The 26,731-nt window shown below is 40.7% G+C and overlaps 1 protein-coding gene across 5 annotated transcripts in view; it reads right to left on the bottom strand.

Annotated features, from left to right (window-relative positions):
• Positions 1-24,517, bottom strand: part of ALKBH8 (alkB homolog 8, tRNA methyltransferase) — a 48,415-nt gene extending 23,898 nt beyond the window's left edge. The window contains exons 1-8 of one of the 5 annotated variants that reach the window (XM_027677294.1): positions 24,438-24,506; positions 22,184-22,279; positions 19,160-19,300; positions 16,254-16,494; positions 15,070-15,201; positions 14,092-14,187; positions 12,649-12,753; positions 8,876-8,946 (exon numbers count right to left, since the gene is read on the bottom strand). In XM_027677294.1, the coding sequence (XP_027533095.1) occupies positions 8,876-8,946; positions 12,649-12,753; positions 14,092-14,187; positions 15,070-15,201; positions 16,254-16,494; positions 19,160-19,291 (777 nt within the window). In that variant the 5' untranslated portion in view covers positions 19,292-19,300; positions 22,184-22,279; positions 24,438-24,506. Of the gene's footprint in view, positions 1-8,875; positions 8,947-12,648; positions 12,754-14,091; positions 14,188-15,069; positions 15,202-16,253; positions 16,495-19,159; positions 19,301-19,920; positions 20,000-22,183; positions 22,280-23,525; positions 23,696-24,437 lie in introns of those variants that run through there. The other 4 variants (XM_027677296.1, XM_027677297.1, XM_027677293.1 and 1 more) reach the window with 4 other exon arrangements.
• Positions 24,518-26,731: the final 2,214 nt, after the last annotated feature.

Genomic DNA, 26,731 nt, shown 5'->3' with positions numbered 1-26,731 from the left:
AGCAGACCAGAACTTCACCTGCATAGTCCCTGCCCTGCACCAAGAGGTTTCCTCCCAACTTGCTTCTCTGCTAAGAGCACAACTCTCCCACTGCCTGGAACCAGTCTCTTTCTGTCAAGTGTACCAGCATCACAGGTTTGACAGCTCTTTCACTGCACACTTTAACTGCTCAAAATTGCCAATGCCTCAGTGAAAATTTCCAGAGACAACTCCACTGAAACAAGAGCTCTGTGGAGAAACCCCTCACAAAACACAGCTAGTAAGAAAAACAGAAACAGAACATCACATTATGCAAAATACTCAGATTTGTAAAGATAGCATAAAGGCAGACAGACTTCAAACCTCATTTACTACACTTACTGGTATTATAAAGTCCAGTTCAAAGCCAAGTGAAACCACAGTAGGAGCTTCACAAGTTAAGCTTGTTTCTTTGCTTATAGGCTACTTATGATTATTATTATTGAGTGACTACTTGTCATTTACACATGAAATTTGCCACAGTCTTAAAATAGGGTTCCTATGACAGTAGAGATGACATCACTGGCTAATGAAATCAGATTTCTTTATTGAATTCCAGAACTGAAGTACAGCTGAAATGCAACAGCTAAACATAACTTTTTAATGCTCCACTTCAGCCTGTTTGCTGTTAATTTGTGGCAGACACCAGGATTCCATTCCGTGCAGCAAGTTAAAATAACATGGGAAACAGAAATAACTTCCACTGATAAACCTCTTGAAGAAATTAAAAATTCTTTTAAAAATTAAGAAATTAGTAACTACTCAAACAACACCACAAGGCTTTCTATAAAAAAACTGAACTGTATTTCAAGAATGACAATCCAAAACCTGACTCAAAAATCATTTCAGCTGTAAAAATACTAACTGAAATGTAAATTTAAATGCTCTGTTAGTTTTCGTAGAATAGCTTGGTTTGAAAGGCACCTTCAAGTGCATCTTGTTCTAATCCCCCTACCTTTCACTAGACCAGGTTGCTCAAAACCGCATCCAGACTGGCCTTGAACACTTCTAGGAATGGGGCATTCACAAATTCCAGTGTCTCACCAGTAAAGAAATTCTTCCCAATATCTAATCTAAATCTACCCTCTTTCAGTATCAAACCATTACCCCTAATCCTGTCACTACACTCCCCGATAAGGAGTCTCCCTCCAGCTTTCTTGTAGGCCCCCTTTTAGTACTGGAAAACTCCCCAGAGCACCCTCTTCTCTTCTTCTAGGCTGAACAATCCCAACTTTCTCAGCCTGTCTTCATAGCAGAGGTGCTCCAGCTCTCTGATCATTTTCATGACCCTCCTCTAGACTCAATCCAACAGATCCTTGTCCTGCTTATGCTGGCAGCCCCAGAGCTGGGTGCAGCACCCCAGGTAGTGTCCCATGAGAGCAGAGTAGAGGGGCAGAATCACCTCCCTAGGCCTGCTGCCCACACTGCTTTTGATGGTCTTTGATTCTTCTTTTCTCTTCTATTACAGTAACTGTATTTTTTTCACAGAAATAAATAGAAACTTCATATTTAAACAGTTATTCATCTCATCACCACAGAAAAATAGTTCATGTATCGTAGTGAAGGGTACATGGGAGGAATGAAGCAGAAAGGAAAAAAGAAAAGGTTTTAGTTTAAAACAAGCAGTATTGTATACCATAATATAATGTTTTTCCAAGATTTTTATCTATCTTTTTCTTACTACATGAAAACCAATTAGAAATATGTAGCAATAGTTATGTAATAGGAAGACACTTTTTAGAGAGCATATTTGTCTCCACTTGAAAAATTGAAAAATTCAATATCTGTATTAGTGTGTCACAGTAAAGCCTTAACAGTGAGACATCTGAGAACTGGAAATGAAATGATGCTGCCTCAGCATACAAAATAAGCACACTACAGAAACAGCAAATAGCCTGGAGACAACAGGTTCCATTAAAACCAAACCAACTTGGCAAAGGAATTATGCAGGAGTTTTCCTTCATTATTTAGCAGTTGTGACCTCAGTCAGAAAATCATAAGCCCTACTGCAGACTTCAAACATTTTTGAAAGTATTTCATTCACAGTAGGATTTTTGTGTGATTGTGAGAAAACTAACTGGAACTATATAACATTTTTCCTAGCCTGTCCATGTATTTTTCCATGTGATATTGACTGGATTTAATCTCCAAATTCCTCCTAAATGCAGGGTTTTTTATCTCTGTTTCCGCATTCATTTTGGATGCGCTGCCCAGAGGAGTTCAGGAGATGAAGAAAACAATCTTCTCACAATGTTTTCCCAATACTAACGAGTCAAACAAAACACAGGATGCTAAAGAGAGCAACCAACTGACTGGGAAGAAAGCAAAGTGGTATGAACCAGGAGGAGCTGCAGCTCTGCCTTCCCTCTCAGTAGCCAAAATAATGAACCACGTGCAGGAAACAAAACCACTACAGAGAATGGAGTAAGGCAACTTCCCACTCTAGCAAACCCAAGAGAAATACCTCAGCAAGTCACAGCATATTCTGCAGATCAGACATCCCACAGCAATCAAACTACAGGGCACCTTCCTTCCTCAGCACTGAACTAGGACTCTAGTCAATCTAGGACTTACTAGGCTTTGCATAGTGGGAAACAGCTTTAATGGAAAGGCACAGGAGATGATAACTTTCTTCTGTGGAGAAGAAGGAAGGCTGGTATAAATCCAGCGAAAGTGAGACAGGAGACAAATCTCTGCAGAGCTACTTGCCCAGTATCAGTCTGGTAGTAAATTCCCAAACTCAGAGAAAGAGACACCTGGAACCTATAGTGTCTCACCAATATGAAAGGGGAGAAAATAAAGCCTATTTTTACATACAAAACTTTGAAATACAGGCCCTTTCATAGGTTAGCTTTGATTTTGTTCTTCCCAAGTAGCTGAGGAGGTAGTGGAGAAAGGAAAACCTCCATGTGCCGTCTTGTTTATTAAGAAATTACTGCCACACAGCTTCTAGAGAAATAATGCTACTATCATTGTTCTGGGGGCAATTCTGACCAAATGCTCTTCTTGTAGCATCTCAATGCAAATCAAGATTGGTTAGCAGATTCCTACAGCACTTGAGAAACAAATGCTTATCGGCATTACTTGCACACAATGGTGTGCACACAATTACTTGCACACAATGGGTGCCTTGCTCTTGTTACCTTTGGCTAAAACGACCTATAAACAACTAAGGAGGCAATATTTTATTGCAGGACAGATTCCCTCTGAATAGCATACAGGAAAGCTGGGCTTTCAGGATCCTTCCAAAGGTTAAAATAACTCATCAGGTGGAAATATCAGCAGGATGTGTTGATATCTGCAAACAGAATACTGTAGGCAAATGGGAAAGAGATACCCAGCACAGAAATAAAAACTCAGAACAGTATGTTTGCTGAATATTCACCTTTCCCAAAAGGGGCAGTAAGACTGTTATAAATATTCCCATGAAGGGCTGCAGGCTTTGTTGCTCATCTCATAGGGCATAATTCAACATTCAGTTACATCAACAGAAAGTTCTCCCTTGATTTCGGTGGGTCTTGTATCTCATCCAAGCTCAGGGACAGTACATCATGGTATGACATGGACAGAAACAACACGCAGAATACACATATCTATACAGAACAAATGCAAACAGGAGAAACAGATTTATGAAGCCTGATGCGTTTAACTTGTGGTGGTCAAGCTATCTTTCACATGGAGAAGCTCTTCAGTAGTTTTCAAAAATGAAATACCACTTGAAATGTAACAAATCAACTAAAATTGGTATACAATTATAAATATAGTCCCTTTTGGATTTTGAGCTAAATGATACAGAAACCACTACAAGTCACTATTCTTCAAGAACTGATGAAATTCATGACTGTAAGAAGGGTACAGCTCAAGAAACATGTCTTACAGATCTGAAAAGCACACTATTGAGCTTTAGGAATCTTGCCAGACTCACCTGAACAAACTTTTAAACTCAGCCTTGGGTTGCAGTGATTAAAATTAGCGTCTTCCATTTGGGTTAGGAGACATTTTGCTTCTGCCAATATAATCTCTTTTTAAATATCCATCAATTTCACCTACCACAATCATCCTGCTAGCATAGACAGAGAAAAAACTTTGGTATTGCCACTACCAGAGTAATTCCTTAAATAGGCAGGATGCTTTCTGCCTTCCCTTAAAAGAAAAATAAAGCGATATATACCTAAACCGCAAATTAAACTGAATCAGCAACTAATCAAGATAAGCAAAATATGAGCTGGACCGCAAAATTAGCACAGCAATATCCACTGTCTGCCTACCTTGTTAAAGCTCATACAAGACACAAAACAAGTGCTAACTGTCAAAGGCTGGGTACGGTCTAGACTTTCTAAAGGTTTCTCATAAAATCTCTCGAGCAGTTATTACAGACACAGCTGCTGCTATGCTAGCTCCAGGTTTCTGTTTGTTAACCAAGACAGACCGGAAATAGATCAACCGATAAGAAGCGAAAGTGCCAGAAAAAGGGTCAATTATCAGAATGAGAGATGAGTACAGCAGCACACCTCATTCTCTCAGTTCTAGAACTGTATTCAAAGGTTGCTTAAAAAGTCTCATGGGGTTTTTCTTTGTAGCATTGCTCTGCTTTCAAGGTTTAAGAGAGCTACAGCTTTCCTTTATAGATCAAGGTACATGAGATATTCAGGCTAAGATATGATAAATGTGCTCAGATGAACAGAAGTTAGGTAGAGGTCAAGGATGATCCAGTGTTTAACACTGAGCCACAAATCTGGCTCAAAACCCTAAAGCTTTCCCTTTGCAGACATTAGGTCAAGGCCTAGTCAGAGCATCACAGCAATTCTCAGTATTTACACCAGCCTTCTCACAGCCCAAGGCTCAGGGATACAAAGAAGAGCAAGGCACTCAAGGAAAAGCAGAAACTAAGGAGCCCTGGGGTTTCCACATCAGGGCTGGATCTAAGGAAAATGGCACAGAACAATATAGATCATAGTGTCATGCCCTTCTAGAAAACTATGACAATGCTTTGCTCTCTGCCATGCTGCAGTGGGTGTCCCATGGCAGTCTTGGACAGAACAAGCAGAACTGATGAGGGATTGCAGGTAGCTGTCGGTTGGGGTTGAGACCTGCAGCAAGGAAGGGAAAATTCTTTCACGGGTTGGATATGTTCATAGCACTACTTAGCTCATTATAGAAATACTGCCTCTGTATTTCTAAAATTTTAATGTATCAAGGCTTACATGACAGCATGTAATATGGCAAATTAGGAAAAGTGGAAAACCAGAAATCTCAACATTGATCAAGCTCCTGCTGTAAACCTGCAAAAGATAATTTGCCACTGGTTTTAAAACTAGGATTTGTTTCAGACAGCTACAAATTTGGCCAGGCTTCCAAGACAAAACACTGTACAATTACATATCTTTAGAGACACCAAATGGAGGCACTGAAAATAACACCTAACTGAAATTAAAAATTCTCAACAGAAAGGACTGATCCCTGTTTTGCAGTACTTTGTTCAAATTCACAGACACAGGATGTGGTTTGCCATTAAGCTTAATAAAAGATTGCTCAACTAAATTTACACCTCTGCCTTTACTTTTCTGCTATGACAATTTTTGAATAAAAGAAAGTTGCATTCAATGACACAGCACTGAAATTGATATTCATTAATATTTTCAGTGTATTGGCTCCTATAAAGGAAGGATGAATGTGGTGATTTATAAAATGTCATTACAATCCTGCAGCACATTCTGTAAGTCTCACTTTATTCTGCAGTTTCCTAGGAGATACCAAAGAAATGGGTCACAAACAGAAGTGATTAGAGTGAGATCCCCCACTTTTCCTAAAGTATTATGGGACAAGACAAATCACATCTCTCTGCTTTGCCCTCAAACTATTTAGTAGTTTTTATAAGCTAGGCAGAAGTACGAAGTAATAATGAGATTTTTCTCCTTGAATCAAGTTTAATCTGTCTTGTAAACTACTCAAAACACAATGTATTGCACCAACCAGGACAAAATTGAGCCTCTTGACAAAGCTGTTTCAGGTGACTGAGACAGGAAAGAGAATCTCACACCTATGCTTCTGCCTTATTTCATACACACGTAAGAACTTGGATTGCTATAGGTTATCTGATGCAAGACAAATACAGTGTTGTGAAGAATCATGCCCTTATTTTCTTCTCAAGACTTTTTGTTCATATTTAAAATGAACATACATGTCAATAACTATTCCTCTTTCAACATAAATCAGGTTTGCAGAAACAAATCAAACTTACAATAATTCCTCTAGCAAAATAGCACACAGTGCTTTGTTACAGGATAAACTCATTCACCACTGAGGAAAAGACTGAGTCTCAATAATGTGAGTTAGGTTGCAAGGTATCACCGAAGATGGCAGTGGCACAAAGTGCAGTTGAAGACATGTCACTGGCGGAGTGCCCTTGGGACTGATGCTGGGACTAACACTGTTTAACATCTTCATTAATGACCTGGATGATGGGGCATTTTTATTATAGTTACTAATTACCACAATCTGCCTAACTCAGATCCTGGAGTGACAAGCATACCAGCAATTGAAAGAAATGCTTTTTCCATGACTTAGTATAGTGAGGCATTCTGCTTCATTTCTTTTCCTCTGAAGTATCTGGTTAGCCTACTTCCAAAATAGAATGCAGAATCAGTTGGGTTGCAAGGTTATTTCTTTATGGCACTTTTTATTTAAACATGTGCATTTACTGTTGAGAATAACAAAGAAGGAAAAAGACATATGACTTTATGTATATTTTCCACTAAAATGTAGCCTAGTTTATTCAGGTAGAAAAGAAACCAGTCATCCTACAGAGAGAAGAATAAAGAGAAGAGAAAGATACCAAAGGTTGATGCTGTACATGCAGCTCCAATTATTTATTAACAAGAGTGTGTAAATTTTGTACATGGTAAGCTTTAGTAGGAATAGAGAAGGGAGCTTTACTCCTAAAATAGCTAACTCACATATTACTGCAACTGATATTTCCATTTTAAAAGCAGATGAAGAGCGAAGTGCAGAAAAACACATAAAGAAATCATAGAGTTGTAAAAGTACTAGAAAGGAAAGCCATTAAATTATGCAGCATTTCATGGGCCACTAGCTTGTTTTACTACATCTGTGTTTTGATTACCTGCACCTGAAAAGTGCATTTATGGCTATGGCCTATTAGGAAAAGGCACTGAATCTTGGGAGATACCTAACAGACTGTAATCCAATGCCTGTGCCAGAAATATGCAGAAATGGCCCAAGTTTGGCTGTCTCAGTGGTTGAAATGTACACACTCCAACTTTTTACAGCATCATAATGCTCCAGGCAGTCCACTTCCCGGAAAGGTTTCTGTTTTTCACATTATTAAAATCACTCTGCTTTTGGCCATCTCTGAGAGCATCACAAAGGTATGCTGTAATGCAATAATCTAGAAATGCACTGCTTATGGTGTTACATCAATGCAGAAACAGAGTATCTGTGCCAGCCTCAGCCTTCCAAGTGAAACAGAAAGGATTAGAAAGCCTGAGGCTCTGGACTGAGGCAGAATACCAATATAGCTTCTATAAAGTAAACTAAAGTAACTTTTTTTTTTATTTACAAGTTCAACATAGGAACAGCTGTAAACTGGGGTCATCTACTGTTGCTGTGCTGCTCTGGATGCTCAGCATGCATTAGAAAAATTAAACTTAGGATGGATAAACTGCACAGAAGATTAATTACAACCCTTCTCCTAGAGAAACTCCATGAAAGAAATGGATGTTCCCATGTGCCACCTAGCACAGAGGTGTTGGCACTGTTAAAGACAATATGGCTGTTGAACTGAGGAGAATGTACTACCTCTGAGACGAGGTTAGGTGCCAAAGCCACATGAGGAAGTTCCCCCAGACTGGGAGATTCCAAAACAAAAGCAGTAAGAACTCTACTGCCACTGGGCAGCTACCACCCTCGCAACTAATCCATGATGTTCCTACTCTAGAGTGGATGCTTTTGTGAATGGTGGATAAATACACCCACAGCCAAACTGAGAGAACTGGCAACATTGACACCCCATTTTCAAGTGACAAACAACACAGATGTGCCACTGCCACACATGATACTGAAAAAACTATCCTTCATTAGACTCACCCCTAGTCCCAGGAGCTCCACAACCACTACGCAACTTGCAAGAAACTAATAAGTCGATGCCAAAGACAAGACTAAAGATTCAAAAAGTATCAGAGCTCAGAATATCCATTCATGTTTCTCTCTCTGCCTAAAGAGTAAGATAGAGCAAAGTTGTTGTTTTGTAACAGGAGAATACTACCTGTAAGACAAATACAGGTGCTAGTTCAGTGTTCTTCCATTTCCCTTTCCACACTTCGTCTACATCATCTGCCAACATTGGGGATTCATGGAATTAGAGCCTACCTCTGCCCTCACCACGACTAGCTCAGTAGGGCTCGGACTTTGACTGGATCTTCTACAGGTCAAACATCTACATTAACCTACTGTAAATGTACTGAATACAATAATAATGGGAGGCTTATGAAGACCAGAGGGAACAGGGGATCTCACGGGGAAAATGGAAGTAGAACATAAATAGGAGTGATACGTTTTCTAAGATGAAAACAAAATGAAGGAAGGTCAATGGAGAAATGAATGCTAAGATTTAAAAACAGTGATTTAAAAATCACTGATATCACTGGCAAATCTTCCACTGACAACACTGAATTGCAGTTACTTATTTAACTAGCATATCACATTACCTTACAAACTTGATATTAAACTTGGGTGAATGTGAACAGACACTATGGAAAATCAAATTAACTAGTATTAAACAATATAAAAATTAAACTTCTCAGTAAAGCATCAAACCACATGCAAACATTAAGTTTACCTCAGCTCCTAAACTGAGAGAGATTATTTCATCCTCAAAAGCAGAATGTGTATCAATATGAGGAGGAATTCCTGTACAAGAAAAAAACAAAAATATCAGTATAATAATAATAACAACAACAACAACAACAGTAATAGAGTGCTATTTCTGCTAGTAAGCTCTATTTCCATAGAGGTCCATATGGAAAACTGGGATGTACGGTTGAACAAACAAAAGTTATCATAAAACAACAGAGTTGCCTTCCAAAAGAATTGAGAGCAATTGTCTGATTTACATGCCCGGATTAGATTGACACAGTTAACCTAAATGTCCTGTATAATCAGTGGAAATATCTAGAAGACAGTGCAGGGCACTCAAAGGCCCCACTCACCTCCTGATGACTCCAAATACTTTCCCGGCTGCAGGGAGCAGCTAAATGATTTTGCTCTCCTTGTAGGCAGTTTAGCCCTTAGCAGTAGCAGTTATGGGACATTTGACAACTGTGGGCTTTAGTTCATCCACAACCATGTATTTCTCCCCCACTCTCTTCACAGAGGAGTAATCCCAAATCCCTCTATTTGCTAAGCAAATGGCTGCGTTAAGGGTCTCGGCTTCGGAATTAGGATCTACTACCACAAAGGCAAGCGCTGTCAGGGTCAAGCCCTGCCTCTGCTTTGCAGTTCCTGGCAGAGCACACGTCACTGCTAGGCTAACCCCTGGGTAGTACATCTATTGATATGTGTCTCAGTAAACACACACTTTTGAGAACTGCCAAAAGGACAGTAATTTTTTGAGTTGTTTGGTTTTTTTCGTTTCAGATCTTCTAACTGGAAAGAAACTGCCAATTCCTGCAGCTTGTGCTACATATTTTAACATCAAGTATTGAAACAGCAATGTGTGTGCCACAGCAAAAGCTAACCACATGGTGGAGAACGGCAGTCAGCAGTGGCGTAAGGCCAGCAGACAGCTTGGGAGAACTGCAACTACACCTTCCTCTGACTCCATAGCAGGCCCAGACAGATAGAGTGATTTCCTATTTGATCCAAACCAAAACAGTTTTATTTGTTTTTTAAAAACTCTTACCAGTGTCCTTTTTGGACACTAAAGAATTCCTGAGTTGAAAACAGTTTTTTCTAACAGTGTTGGTCAGCTCTATAAAGCATCCTTATTACACGCCAGATTTTACTTCCAGATGTAAATATTCTGAATTCCATTAGTTTCACTGAAAGCCATACAAGTGTTTTATGAGGTCAGCATTTAATCTCATAGAAAATCAGTGGGACTTGAAAACCAAGGACAGATACCTGTTTTTTAGGCTCATAACTTTGCCTCTATAAAGCACTGAGGCTTTGCCTTCAGATGCACACTGCAGTCTGTGTACCTTACTGTGCAGCAGAACATCAACAGCTCTCTGCATCGTCACTCACACAACTCAACTAAGAACACACTGACCTACCTGCCTGCTGTTTATACTCCATATATCCAGCACATAGAAGGAGAGTCACCTAAGCCAGCAGTGTGCCCTTGCGGCCAGGAGGGCCAATAGTATCCTGGGGTGCATCAGGAAGAGCGTGGCCAGCAGGCTGAGGGAGGTGGTCCTGCCCCTCTGCTTGGCCCTAGTGAGGCCACATCTGGAGTACTGCATCCAGTTCTGGGCTCCTCAGTACAAGAAAGACAAGGAGCTACTGGAGAGGGTCCAGTGGAGGACCACAAGGATGATTATGGGACTGGAGCATCTGTCTTATGAGGAGAGACTGCAGGAGCTGGGCCTGGTCAGTCCAGAGAAGAGAGGACTGAAAGGGGGTCTCATCAATGCATATAAATATCTCAAAGGCAGTGTCCAAGAGGATGGTGCCTGACTCTTCTTGGTGGTGCCAGTGACAGGATGAGGAGCAATGGCCATAAACTAAAACACAAGGAGTTTCACTTCAACATGTGGAAGAACTTCTTTACACTGAGGGTGGCAGAGCATTGGTACAGGCTGCTCAGGAACGTTGTGGAATCTCCCTCTCTGGAGATGTTCAAAACCCACCCCGACACATTCCTGTGTCACCTGTTCTAGGTCACCCTGCCTTCGCTGGGGGGTTGGACTGGATGACTTCTACACTAATAATTCTGTAAGCACTCAAAAGTATATGGTAACATCCAAGTATAAATCTAACACTTCAAATGTTATTAGGATCCTGAATGGAAAAAGTGTCCTTAAAAAGGAATTCATTTAATGTGTCTTATGTGTGGCCCCTACAGCTTAAATACCCAAAGCCATGAGTCGCTTTCTAAAGTTTCAAGTCTAATTTCCAGTGAAAATATGGCTCGGAACAAAAATACTGAAAGTATTAATCTGACTGCACTTGTACTCATTCATATCCTAACAATTTGCACTTAAGAAAGGGTATTTTGCTTTGGGCTGGGTTTTCTGTTTGTTTGTTTTTTAAAAAAAACTGCTTCTATCCCTGATAGAAATCTACAATTCTAAAGAATCTCCTTTGATGTCCCAGGCAGAAGTACGACTGTATCAATTTAACAGATCGTCAGATACACAAACAAATAGGATCAGCTTTTCAGACCCCTGTTGGGCAGACACTGTAAAGCCGTTGTCCTTTCTTCCTAAGGACAAATGAGATATTCAATCTAGAAAGCACGCCAGATACTTCGCCTTGATGACTGAGTTTAGCAAAAAGCACAGCATGTGATTTATTCCCTAGAGGTGAGATTAGAAGCATATTTCTCTTCAGATGTCTCCAGTTTGGGAAACATTACAGAAATACAGTAATTCCTTATTTCTAAGGTAAGAGAACACTGCTTGCATCATACTTAAGAGTCCATATATCACATATACTCACATTATATCACACTTAATAACAGCAAGAGCCATTTCCTGGAGACTGTATACACATTACAGGGAGAAAGATAAGTTTGGAGTGAAAAAATGCACTTGACTAAACAAAATATGGCTATTCCCGTAACTTTTTATTTTCATGTCATGGGCCTGGACCCTGAAACACCATTGTTTTCTCTACCAGTGATATCAAAAACTTCACTTCTAAAAACAAGCTTCCAGGTTCAGAAACCAGTATCAAGACTTTAGTTTTGATTCAAAGCATCTCTGGTCACAGAGGAAACACACTAAGCAGGCGCTTAAATCCTGTCCCAACATCATGTCACATTTAGATGCTATACTCCTTCTGATTTTCAGTGAAATTGTACCAGTTTGGCTGGGATGGAGTTCATTTGCTCCACAGCTGCCCATATGGAGCTATGTTTTGGATTTGTGATGAAAATAGTGTAGATAACACATGGATGTTCTAGCTAGTTCTGAGGAGTGCTTACACAGCATCAAGGTCCTTTATGGTTCTTATGCTTTGCTGCCAGCAAATCGGCTCGGGGGGCCACATGAAGCTGGGAGAGGGCACAGCTGGGACAACTGACCCAAACTAAACAAAGGAATATTCCATATGACCATATGACACGGTGATCAACAATAAAACTACGGGTGAAGTTTACCAGGGATGTCACTACGCAGGGACTGGCTGGGCATTGATTGGCTGGTAGTGAGTAACTGTTTGGGCTTTTTTTGCATCAATTGTTTTTTTTTGTTTTATTTCCTTTTTTTTAACTTACTAAACTGTCTTGCTCTCAACCCATGAGTATTCACTCTTTTATCTTTCCAATTTTCTCCTCTATCTCAGTGAGGGGGAGTTAGCAAGTGGCTATGTGGTGCTTAGTCACCTACCTTACATTGTGGTTTAAACATGGTAAAGAACTCAAAATTTTTGAAAGACAAATAAACTTACCTTGTCCAGGTTCATATTGATTTACGGTCAGTTGATCGGGTTTATGTTTGATATATCCCTGCTTTAAGCACTTTTCCAAGAGTAGGTTGCAAATTTCAGGAAGACCTGGTTATAGAAACAGAACTGTAAGCAAAACAGGATAGCTTTTACACTTTTATCCTTTCTTTTTACAATAAATATAACTGTAAAAGTACACAGAAACAGTTTTATATACATGCAAGTCCATCCCGACTAATGATTACTAACATACATGTCAGAATTGGGGGCCTAATGTCCAAGTCCAATGTATTTATAAGATCTCAAAGTTAGAAAGGCCACTTCTCCAAGGCTCCTTACAATCGCAAATTGCAGTATCTCTACACATAAATAAAAGCACATCAAATCAGGGGTAAAGTTTGCACCAACTACAGTAAAAAATTTTCAGTCAAGAAGCAAAATTATTATGCAGAGACTCAGAAGTTGTGCAGAGAGCTCTAAAAAAATTACTTCCTGAAAATTTGTTACTGAATTAGATTAAATATGACCAAAAAACTCTGCTCAAGATAAGCTGGTCTTGAAACAGGAAGGAAAGTTATAGTCCTTCAGTGAAGCTTTGGTTTCCTATTTTACCCAAGGACTTAATTGAAAAAGTCTGTTGCAGGTAACACCCACAAATGTTACTAATAGTCCTTCCATGAATCTATTGATTTTTATTTTTAGTTGTTTTCATGCAAGAAGTGTGTATGCTTTTCTCACACGTAAAATAGTCCAGCTGCGAGACTAGAAAACAATTCAAATATCAATGCTTTTATGATGGTACAGCTTCACTATTAAAACCTTAATATAATCAGAATCCTTCAGCTGGATGCTAGATCCATCCCAGTACACATGCATCACCTTAAACACCTTCAAGTTTTACAGGAATTTAACTCCCCTATTTTACTATTTTTAAATCTAAGACTATAAGATGATCCACTTGCTTTGCTCTGACTCACAGCTTTCAACTCCAAACAAGAGTTATTAAAACCTTTTCAAAATTCCTTTCAGTCCAAAGGAATTTTTATTTTGGTATGCATCCAGCAAGCTTCAAGCTAATTGAGATAAATATATACAGCAATATATGTCACATCCCCAAACAAATTAATATGCAATTTGTAACACATAATTTTTTTATGAAACAAAAAGCTAAAAAAGAATGACAATTACACTCCTAAAAGCCTTACTTGACTGGACCTCAACACAGGGCAGCAACCTCTGGCTCCAAGTGATTAGAAAACAAACTTAAAGCACTCACAATAATTTGGAATGGATCTCATTCAAAAGCACTGTTTGATGAGTATTTAAAATACAGTGAAGGCTCTCCAACTAGAATTTCACATCCATATCTCAGTGAGGCTTAAAGGCTTCACATAATGGTTCAAACATCGGTGCAAAATAAGTATGATTTAATAGGGGAGTTCTCACCTCCAGGTAAAGGTTTGTCTTTATCAACATTGTTGCTATCATAGCGAAACTCATATCCAAAATGTTTTACTCTTCTATGCTTTAAATTCTTCTGGGCTGTAAAAACACACAAGCTGAAAGTAAGATTAGACTACACAAAACAGTACAGGCAATTTGCTATGCTTCCCTATTCCTGTTAAGCCTAAACATTCTTCAATTAGCAGTCAAAACAATATATGTCACCCTTGTCCTTCATGGCACACACTTCTGCCCTATTATCTCTTCTATTTCATCAAGCATCACATTCACTGCTGTTTCGAGCCAAATGGATGGTGGTTTTGTATCTGCAAGAAGTAGGGAGTACCAATTTTCTCGAGCCATGCTTAATGCATCTTTTTTCTTGTCCTGATCTCTGAACTCACTTACTTGATGAATATCCGACAGATATTCATACAAGATCAAGATCCTTCATATTCATCAATCACCACTTTACATGTTAGCTAAGGTCAACATAACCCCTTACATTGCTCCAAGGAACAAAATTTGCCCAGAAACGTTGAAGCAAATGCCAAGAATTCATTTATTAAGGGATTCAACTCCACAGAACTCAAGTGAAAGCAAAAAAAGCATCCAGAATATGTGTCTCACTTAATTATTTGTTATTTAAAAGAACACACGGCTCCTCGGTTGGCCATCAAACTACAAGGGGAACCTCCACAGAACTGTCTTACGCTTGGCACAACACATAAAAAAGACTTTAGTTAGTTTTGGATGCAGGTATGTTAATCAAGTAAATCCACTCTATAACATCAATTCAGACCACTTGCCCCAAGGAGTCTATCACTTGCAGTATAAGACCCAATTTCTAAAACACTAAGAACAAATACACAATCATTTCAGACAACACATTTACCAAGACGCAGACTTCTTGTAAACTGAAACTGCAGGAAAAAACAGCATAAAAGTATAAAAGACCTGGATTCCTATAGTTGTACCCACCACTTTGAGTATCTTCATCTCCTATCCACTCAATATTTTCCAACATTCTCCTTTCCTCCTCTGGAGAAATAATCTTTTCAATTACCATTAAGCCTGGAGGTAAGCTTGTAGGAACAGCATTTTGTGAGGAAACTAGGGTGTATGAAAAAAAGGAGAATACTGTCACTGTTTAGAGAAAATAAAACCATGTGTTCCCTATAGGGATATTTATTTTGTATGAGAATATAGTACAGCTGTAGAAATATTTACTTTAATGATACAATAGACCTCATTGTGGTCTTATTTGGAGAACGAATGATCCCTTTTTGTCATGATAAAACAGGGTAAGGCTCAAGTTTTGCATCATGCAAAGCACTTCCTAAAAATTTTACTGCATAAGACCAACAAGACTCCATACTACCCAAACACAAAACCACTTGTGATTTTCCTGTCAAAATAATGGTAAGCAGAATTTCCCAGTCACTTCAAGGTTCAACCTGAATTTCATTTTAATTTTGTAGAACTTTGGTGATGTACCATATCAGCAGATTGCTTCTCTAGACAAAGAATACTCTGTAATCAAATATGCACAAATATGGAGTAGCACAATGCAATCCCTAGGTGAACACAAGCATTGATGATGTAGGGACATTCAGTTTGCTATCCTAATAGCTAAAAAAGCTATTCATTGTCAGAATGTACAGACCAACACCAGGAACCCTTTTCCCTAGACATTATAAAAGCTCATAGAAAGAGCAACAGTTCTTACAGTAAATAGCTTATGATCAGCCAAAAAAACCCCACAACTTGGGGGAAAGGGGAAAAAAGTCATAAAATTTATTGTGTATATTTTTCTTCTTGAAGTTGAGATAGAAATTGCAAGACTAAGGTCACGCAAGAAATCCAGTGGACTGTCCAGAGATCTCCGCAAAACATTCATGTGCAGTACTGAATGGTCAGAAAATTACTTAAATCTTTTTTTTTTTTTTGCCTCCAAGTAAAAGAGTTCAAATTATAGTATCCTATCACGAAATACAAGGAGCAAAGATTATTTTATGTCCTGAATCTTAGATTCTAGCTTTCATTCTCTGTGTCTACTTACAAAAACTAGTGAGCTTTTAGCTATATTTACAACCCAGGAAGTAAATGCAAAGGAAAGCAATATGCAGGAAGCTGGATATACAGGAAAGCAGAAAAAACTATACCTTTTTCCACAAAATTAATATATAGAACAATGTTTTGGCCACAGTCTTCCAATGTTACTTCTTTTCCATTAAGGGCATCAAAGGCTTTCTTGGCTTCTTCTGTTGTCTCATATTTCACAAATGAATATGGTTTATTCGGTGGCATTAAGAGTGTTTCCACCTCTCCATATTCTTCTATTATCCTGAGCAGTTGGTTTCTACTCATCCCATTACCAAGACCAGCATTGGCAATAACCAGGCTCTAATTGAAAAGGAATTTTTAAAAAATTAAGAATTAGTGATTACTCTCGGTTCCTTTAAAACTAACACTCTACCAAGAGAGCAGCACTATAAAGAAAAATAAGGCCCATGAGCACTCTTCTTTGTAGTCCACATGGGATATTTACATTTCCATGAGCTTGGTATGTGGCTTAGGCAACCTTTGCTCGCCTAGCACACATTCTGGCAGAAAGGCTTGCAAGTTCTATCAGAAATACCTCCTCAGTTAATACACGCTTTGAATCAGCACATGTGCGTCAAGTGTACCGCAGGCAAACGGTGACACTGGCACACGTCACTTGGGAGGTTTCTAAAACACAGGTTTTCCAGAGACCTGTTAGCACTGAAAAAAACAAACAGAAAACCCTTTAAAGACTGATTCCTTTTTTAAGACAGGTTTTCTCATCTTTGCCAAGAAGTCTCTCCAAGCATAGAGATTGATATTCCCAGTCCCACTGTAAGTCCTCCATACATCAGGTTCACCAAAAATAAGCAGGAACCTCTAGAAACATAGCATCTAGTTCTGTTCCAGCACTTTTATCTGAAAATTCTCTCTCTTGTTTTATAAACAAAAGGGATTTATGTCCTATCCTTAGTTAACACAGGCTACTTAATGCATAATGCCTAATTGCTTAATTCTATGCTTTCACAGTGATTTATGTCCAAAACTACCAAGGAGTATGCAGTTTGTGAGGACTGTTGCTGGCTTGCCAAATATTAGAAGAAACAACAAAACAGCACTATTATTCAAGAAATATCTTTTGAAAATACATAGGTCTTTTCAAAATAAATTAACAAGTTCTTTTGACATCTGTATATCTATATGCCATAACTGGATGCTCAATCTAATCATAGTGGATGAAAGAAGTTTAAGACCCTTTTCAAGGGTAAATGTGACTCCAAACTGCCAGCAACAATTTGCTCAGATTAACTCCATGTAATACCTTTCCAGAAAGATTTCAGACAATCTTTTCCTTAAAAGTCTACAAATCTTCTATGACCTTTTCTGAAGGCAGCTGGGAAAGTGTTCAACTGTTTTAAATGACAGCATTTCACTTCTCTAAAAAACCATAAAATGAGGTTTAGCACTGAATAGAAGGATTATTCAAAAAAAAAAGTTATACAGTGAGTGCTGCTGTATTGCCTGTTGCAATGGCTCTGTTAACATCTGTTCCAAGCACTGCATCAGGTTGTCCATTACTGATCACCTTTTTCAAAGTTTACCTCATTATTAATTATTGTTGTTTTCTAGAATGTTATTAATGGAGAGGCCTATGTATGTGAAGGACATGCAGAGGCTCAAACCAGTGCTTTCACTTCATGTACACAGACCTACACTACGCAACAGCTGCAGCACATGCAGCAACTGATCATGTTCTTCTGACTGAGCAATTTGGAGATAATCAGAATTTTGCACAAAGCCTGAAAGCATTTTCTGTATTCTTGACACAAATTTATCACTAGCACTATGATTTTTTTCATATATCACTTATTCAAATGTTCTGCCACCAATAAGGATCTTCCTGGACCGCAAAACTTCTCTTTGGATAGATTAGATGGATAATTTGGTACCTTGGACAGTTTGAAGGTGAACAAGTCCCAAATTACAGACCCATTTCCAAGCAACACTAGAAAAACATAGTCTTTCTTCCAAAAAGTTTACAATATGTACAAGATTCCTGAGTCATTTTAACATCTGTCCATGTAGTGTGAAATCTGAGTAAAGACTAAATCAAACTTTGTTACAAAAATGTATAAAAATCTAACTGATGTTTCCATATATGAATGGGAAGAATTTGTAGGATCAGGATGAACAAGGACAGAGTAAATGATACTGCTCTACAGTGTTTCAAGCCATTAGTATCCCTCCACAAATAACAGAGGGAAATTAGAAACTCTCTAACTTCTTCACTCTCTCTCTGCAAGTTTCTGTCATCTTTTGCTACACCAGTATCTGTGAGGTCACCTTCTGATCTGCTATAACTCTATTGTGGCAGAAAACTACAAATCAAAAAGCTGAGTAGTTTTCTGTTAGGTTAGGGAATAAAGTGGCTTATGATAAAGTTCATTAAACATCACAAGAAAGCAGAATTCCCTCCTATCTTGTTCCCTTTTGTGCAAGGAAAGAGAAAGCTGTCCCCATTTCAACAGCAGTAAATCAGTCAACCAGTTCAAATCCCACGGAACCACAGCCTTAATTTATGTAGGTGAAGAAAATAAAGTGGAAAAGATTTCTAAAATAGACATATTTTTAATGGGGAGTTTAGCTGAGACAAATTACACTTGATAAAAAAAAGTACAGAGGCAAGAAAGATACACAAGTTAAAAGCCTGAGGAAAAAAGAAATCACAGAGAAAGAGAAGAAAAGTTTATCTACTTCAATAACATTTCCCATGCTTCTTCCTTCTCCTCAATCCAAAGAACTACTGTTTCAAGTTAAAAAAACCCTTATCCAAAGCCCATCAAAGTCTCTCCACAGACACTGAACTGCTGAAGTACAGTTCTGCTTTGAAATCAAAGACGCACAGAAAACCCTCAGTCTCAGGAAGTGCATTTGCAGAACGGCATTTTAAACAAGGCATACATGAGAACAGAACACAGATAAGCAGCATTTTTACATTACCATCAAAATCACAACTACCAGTCACCTGTGTGGCATGGGAGATGCACTCAATGCCTTCATGTCTCATCAATGTATGCTGAGCTCTGACCTGCTTCCTCAATACCTTCTTCTTCATTTTATGGACTTTCAAATGATCTCTGCTGGCTTTAGCTTCCATGCTGGTGATCTGAAAAGCAGAAGTAACAAGACATAGTAAGTGTCCTGCCTGAAAAATTAAGTACTTCAGTGTGCTCTAGAGTCTCCTATGTCATCTCTAGGACAGTAATAGGAGTTTATATCATTCCAGATTTTATGAATAATTTGGGGCTGACAAAACCAAGCCTGCAAAGCATGTTCTTCCTTAGTCAATTGAAGAGTTTTCCCCATCTCTGAAGTTCTGCTATTAAACTCTGTTTTATTAAGAGGATCTCTCCTAAAAATAAAGCTTTAAAAAGATTGTCATGATGTTTCATTTTATTTTCCAATTTTTCTCTTCCTCCTCACTCCTTTATTCACAGTATCACTACACCCTTTTGTGGGGTTTAACCTGTCTGCCTCTCCTGTTTTCACACAGTGGTTTCAGCTTATTTCCTTCTCTCTACAGTCTCTCCAGAGCACAACATGAGAAAAAAGATATGTGTGAAACTGCCATGAGATTTGTATCATCACAGCTTCTAAGTTATTCTCATGCCTCACCAAATGCTTGAGTTGAACTGTTCATTTGGCTCCTATTTCCTAATTGTAACCAAGTATGACATTTGGCCAAACTTGCTTTTTTGAGAGTAGAAAAATGTGTTCAATACTTATATGTCCAAGAACAAGCAACCAGGATGCTCCACATCATTTAGTACATCTCCCAAGACCAAACTTAATGCAAATCACATTCCTGTCATGAGAAGGAACAGAAAACTGTGTACATATATATGTTAGCTATTGAATTTCAGGGCAACACAATATTTACCAAGCAGTGAGTTACTTAAGGGTCATTGGCCTTCTCCAGATTTTATTGCATCTTTTGCCACTTTTGGTCTACTGCTATATTGAGATCATACAGTACCTTCCAACATCTCTCTGAGCCTACCTTCTTTCCCTTTCTCCCTTCCCACTGAGCCTACATTCTTTCCCTTTCTCCTTTCCCACTTCTTTCAAAGCCAAGGGAAGAGTCCAGACCTCATGTAAGATTATAACAAAGCTCCCAAACATTGATGTAGCTTGACTTTGCCTCTATCTCTCCCTATAGCATAATCCCTTACCCATATTTTAGCCGTTTTTTCTCTCCTTTCCCAAAAATCCTCCGAACAGTACAGCTGGACAAGACAACTGCAGTTGTCTGTCCTTTTTCCTTTTTTCATTATCATTGATCTTGCAACAATCCTTTCACCTCATTTCCTCTTCATCTCAAAAAACATTTCTGTTACAGTATTTTAAAGAAAAAAAACAAAACTAGGTCAATCACTTCTATATGTACTTATTTAACTGTGTCAACTGCTCCAGCAGTCTGTCATCCACTTCCATGCCTTCTAGCTTTCAAGACTGAAGAGCTGCTTCCCAATACCTAAACTGCAGACACAATCATAATAATATGATGATGTACCAAAAAATGGTAAAGGTAAAAAAAAAAAGTCATATTAGTATTTGCTGCAACTTTGCATTGAATGAATCAGCAAAATTTTTCTTTTAAACAAACACCAATATGCTAGTAAAATTGTTATAAAACATTAAAGTATTGCATAGGAGCTGTGACTATGTATTCCCTGTGATTGCTGTAGCATTACCATCATCAACCTGCACAACTATTAACTGCACTGAAAGAGAAAAATCTTTAAGGGAATCAGAATGACAAAAGCACTCTGTGGAAATAACAGATTCTAATTCTCCAAACAGGAGCAGAATAAATGCTGCCAAAGAAGACTCAGTCTTTTGCCACTCCTTTCCATTTGTTGGTTCCTCCTTCTACTCTTCTTCTTCCACTCCCAAACGCAATTTTACAGTGGTCTCAAATGAATTAAAACACTGTCAAGTCACTGGCATGGTAGGCTGCAACAATTCTATCCTGATATGGTTTCAGAGGCCTGTTGTCAAGTTTGAGACAGCACATGCATGGCCATAACAGGTTTGAACCCTGACCTCCTGGCATTGTTAAAGTTTTTACACATATTTGACCACATAAAGATCACATTTATCTCTGAGTCTGACAAAAATAAACTAATAAATTACTCAGCACCAAGATCCATCCTACCACCATTAGACACTTGACAGTTACTAGGCTCTCTTACTCAGAGTGAATTCAAGTACAGCCATGCTAACATACAATGGAGGCAAAATGTATGAGAAGAAAATCTCACAAGTGACAAAACTCGCAGAGGGCAGAGTTTCAGAAAAAGGAGGAGACTACTGAAATCATTATTTCATGTGACTTCAGAAATATGAAGTGTAGAGGCTGAAAAGATCAATGGGTTATAGAATCAATCTTCATTTCTGTAAAATTATTTTTATTACAGATTTGATAGCAAATGTCTCCCATTTCCCTTCAAAGCAACAATGCTCACTAAGGGCTTTTTGCTGATTTTATACTCTGATTTTTTTCCCCTTCCTTTCCCCTCCCTTCCCTTCCCAAATATCTCAGTATTTTCTTAAACAATTATTTTCCCATCTTGATGGCAGACCTGCACATAGGCCACACCTCATTTTTTGAAAAACACATGCTTGCTTCTAAAGACAAGTAACTCAAAATAGTTCTCTGAGGATTCTTCACTTAATCAACAAATAGGGTTAAACACAGAGAGAGCAACGGTCCTCTTAACCTTCATTAGTTAAATAACGATTAAGAAATCTCAAACTTGCTCACACCAAAAAAGGCAGAGTGAGACACACACATAAAACCAAAATCCAAAAACAAAAAATCCAAACCAAACAAACAAAAAACCCCAAACCAAACAAAAAAAAACCAAAACCCCATTAACATACATAGAAGCCAAGGTACCTGAGAGGGGAAAAATAAAAGTCTCGTGAAAAGAAGCCCAAAAAGTTTACATCAAGTTCATTCCTCTAAGTCCATCTAATGAGTTACCCTTACCAGGATTTATCTGATTTGCAAGGTCGTTCAGCAAGCCTACCAAGCTGTCCAATTATGAGATTTCATAGAACCATTTAGGTTGGAAAAGACCTGTAAGATGGAGTCCAACCATTAACCTAGGACTGCCAAGTCCACCACTAAACCACATCCGTAAGCACCACCATCTACACAATTTGGTCCAAAAGGCTTGGCATGCCCAACTTTTCTTGCCATACACAGGTGCACAGAGGCAAACAGCTTTATAGATTGCCCATGTGCAGGGTTTTCTAGGGAGGGGGTCAGGCAGTCTCAAACTACTTCACAGAAAAGCATAGGAGAGACACATCTTTGACTTGGTGAGGAGGGCTTACAGAAAGAACATAGAAATACAGTACAGGTTAATGCTTCGGAACCAGGCAAATCTGGTTCAGATGGAAAAGCATGGAGGAGACATCAACCATACCAGTCAGACCACTGTCATGCAGCTCCTGCAGAACAGACTCAGCCAGAACAAAGGGATTTCAAACTAAAAGGCTCAGGTCTTTCTCATAACATCTACTGGAAAACTTCATCTGATCTCTGGGGGAAGCAGTTCTGAAGTTTAGTCAGGCCTTTAGTCAGGTCCTCAAACTCCCACATTCTCCAGGCAAAAGGAGAGAAGTCATTGCCACAATATTTAACAAACTGGCACAAAAACTGAAGCTGAAAGACTACTTCCTGTCCTCTCATAACCTCTGAACTAAACAACGGAACAAGGGACAGATGAGATGTGATTCAGCTGCCTAAACAGCACATAAAACTGGCAGAGATGCCCTGCTGCACAATGCCCATCCTTTCAGCTGCTGCTCAAGAAGCCAAAGACCTTCTTGACGTGCTGTGTCACGCTTGCCAGTATTGCCTCCAGCCCCTGAAGGCATCTCAAACAGTACTACCTGCATGGCTGAGACAGCAGAAGCTTCTCAGACAGCTTCAGCTTGGTCTCTGAACTGGGTCTAAATTCTCTGCCTTGTCTGTTGCATCATTACCCGAGGCTCAATTCTGCAGGTACAGAAACCAACAGTCTGCCTTGATTTCCGAGTAAAGGAATCACACTCAACTGCATGGAAGTGAGAAACTCATTTGGTAGGATCTCATACCCGTTTTACAAAGGCCAACATAACTACAGAAGAAAAAGGGATAATCCACTGCTGCATGTATTACTCTTATCACCTCCTTTTACAAGTATTTTTAAAAAGTAGCTCCTGAAAATACACTGAAAGAGTTTGCCCTTGGAATGCGAGCTCAGGTTACAGCAGGTCACACAAATGGCCTGAAACTACTACAAAGGTTAACGTAAAGCTTTATGCAGTGCGTGAATCTTATCTGCTGTAGAAGCCGCTTCTGAAAAGGAAAATGCTGGTGTCTGGGCGGAGCTGAGCAGCGGCCGTCGGCAGAGGGAGCGCCACGATCAGGGATAAGTTTGGCTCTGTTACTCAGTTTTGGCTTGTTTTCGTGCCGTGGACACATCAACATAAACGTATACGGATGCTGTATACACACAGACATCAAAATTCGCTGGGGAAAAAAAAAAAAAAACAAAACCGAAATTCGGCAGCCCCGATGGGGAGATTTAAGAGCTCCAGCATTGGCCAAATGCACCTGAAGGCGCCAGCACATCCCCGCGGCTTATCCCACCCCACCTGTGCCACGGAGAGCCGGCACACAAACCTCCCACCGACAGCCTACAAACCCGAGGGCCCTGGGCACTCGTACAAACAACAACGATAACCGAATAACTACAGGAACGTGTCACAGAATCACAAAATGTTAAGAGCTCGGAAGGGGCCTTAAAGATCATCTAGTCCCAACACTCCCTTGTCATGGGCAGAGGCACCTCCCACTAGGCCAGGTTGTTCAAGGCCTTATCCAACCCGGCTTTGAACACTTCCAGGGACGGGGCATCCACAACTTCTCTGGGCAATCTGTTCCAGTGCCTCAGCACCCACACAGCAGCGGCCGTGCTGCTCTGCCCTGAGTAAACACGGGGTAGGGCTGTAAAAGCTGTAAGGCAGGCGCGGGGGCTGACTTGGCCTTATCCCCTTTACACCACCTCGTCCACACGGGGCCAGAGAGAGAGAGCCGGGGCCGGGCCGCCGCGGGCTCGGCTCCCTGCACAGGGCGGCACGGTGGGGAGGGGAGCCCGCGGCAGAAACCGCCCCCGCAGTGCCCCGCTGCTCGCCGTCCCCAGCCGGAGCCGGGCGCGGCGGCCCCGACCTCGCGGTCGCGTTACCTGGCTGGAGGCAGCCATGTCGGGGCGGGCAGCCCGGCTAGCACCGCCCCCCCAATGCCGTCATGGCGCCGCCCCGCCCCCGGCGGGCGGGTCCGCACCGACGGTGAGGCGGCGGGGCCGATGAGTGCAAACGTCTGTCCCTTTACTATAGGTCAAGGAAGCCGAACTTTGAGGTTTGACAAGACGAAGTGTGGAGTCCTGCACTTGGGTCGCACCAACCCTACGCAGCTCTACAGAGTATATGGAAAGCTGCCCGCAGTAAAACAATTTGGGGGGTGCTAGTCGACGGAGGCTGAACACGAGCCAGCAGTGTTCCCAGGTGGCCAAGAAGGCCAGTGGCATAGTGGCTTGTATCAGCAATAGTGTGGCCAACAGGAATAGGGAAGTCATTGTTCCCCTGTAGTCGGCACTGGTGAGGCCACACCTCGAGTACTGTGTCCAGTTTTGGGCCCCTCAGTGCAAGAAAGACATTGAGGTGCTCAAGTGTGACCAGAGAAGGGCAGCAGAGCTGGTGAAGGGTCTGGAGCACAAGTCTTATGAGGAGTGTCTCAGGGAGCTGGGGTTGTTTAGCCTGTAGAAAAGGAGGCTCAGGGAGGATTTTGCCACTGTCTGCAACTGCCTGAAAGGAGGTTGTAGCCAGGTGGGGTTTGGTATCTTCTCCCAGGTAACAAGTGATAGGACAAGAGGACACAGTCTTAAGCTGTACCAGGGTTGGGCATTAGGAAGAATTTCTTCACACAAGGGGTGATTAGACACTGGAATGTACTGCCCAGGGAGATGGTGGAGTCACTGTCCCTGGAGGTGTTTAAATAAAGATTGGACATGACACTTTGTGCCATGGTCTAGTTGACACAGTAGTGTTCAGCCAAAGGTTGGACTCAATGATCTCAGTGTTTTTTTCAAATCTAATTGATTCTGTGATTCTTTGACAGGAGCCAGTGCTCTGCACCAAGACTTCGTGATGACCGCGGTGATGTTCTCCCAGGGCATGCAGCCACTGCTTAGGGGAGGGACATCCATGCCCAGAGGTCTGGGGCTCACAGCGCTGAGGGGAGCAGCTGGAGTGGCAAGGGGAAGGGCGCGAGCGGTCCCCGACGACTGCCTGCCATGGACACATGCTTACTGTCACTGTGCCACCTCCTGTTCCTGCTCACTCCATGCTCCCCAGTTCTGCGTGCCAGCAGGGCCTCTTTGTGCTACCTTTTCTCCAGGTAGAGCCAACTCCTTGTCATCCTCCTCTCCTTCAACAGAGTCTCCCTCTGAGTCTGCACAGAACAAGTGCGATGCTTTAACCCCCCGTGCAGTGGTGCACCATCCCTCAACCCCACGCCTGCCTCCACTCCTTCACTGACAGCACGTTGGGGCAGAGCCTCATCCACCATGAGGAATCCAAAACCAGCCAGTGGGAGGCACATCCACACTGCAGGTTAAAGATAGCTTCCCCCAGGCCAAGATGAACTAAAGGCAGCACCCCTCAGGCTGGGGTGCATTAAAGACAGTTTCCCCCAGGCCGAGGCACTCCCTCAAAGAGACCATCACCTGGACAAGCCACCAGCACTGATCATGTTACCTTTGGCACGCTGCCACACTAGGGACAGAGGAAGACAAAACCATGCCCGTCCAGACAAGGCCACGTGAAGTCGAGCCTCTGGTTGTACATAAATATTTCACTGCTCCATCCTTGAGCTGGCTAGCAACCCCAGTAAGGCTGCAGAGTAAACCCATGCTATTGAGTGACCTGCCCCGCTGAAAGGAAGCATCTCCACAGCTCATGACTCCCTCTGTGAGAAAGTGGTCCCTTAAATCAGAGATTCAGTGTGTAAACCTTTCCTTCATTTTTCTTCATCATAGACTAAAGGAGCCCTTAGGGGCACTACTGTGCCCCTAAACATAGCCTTTCCCCCTTCTTTATCCAAAATACTGAAATTAAGGATTACCTACTTTTTCTGTCTTCACCTGGCAAATATTCTACTTCTCACTGTAGCTTATTACCAAAAGCCTTTTTTCTAACTTTTTTTTCTTTCTCCGTTTAAGTACCAAGCTAATTTTTATTTTTCCTCCCTCAGTCTCCTGTGGATATGTAACTTTCCTCAATATCAATTATGTGTGGGATTCCCAAGTGGATAGTATGTAAGGTGATTGATGAGCATGTAAATCTGTAGGCAAAAGCCAGCTCCTCAAGTTTGTCCCACACTCTGGAAGAATCTACCCATGGCTGTGCTTACCCAGAAAAAAACAAATAAATGAACGAACCATATGCTTCCCTTGGAGCATATACCATTCCCTGTGCCAGG

The sequence above is a fragment of the Neopelma chrysocephalum genome, unplaced genomic scaffold (genome assembly GCF_003984885.1).
Source record: "Neopelma chrysocephalum unplaced genomic scaffold, ASM398488v2 Primary Assembly neopelma1_43, whole genome shotgun sequence".
Lineage (NCBI taxonomy): Eukaryota > Metazoa > Chordata > Aves > Passeriformes > Pipridae > Neopelma > Neopelma chrysocephalum.
This window is presented reverse-complemented; position numbering and strand designations above follow the sequence as displayed.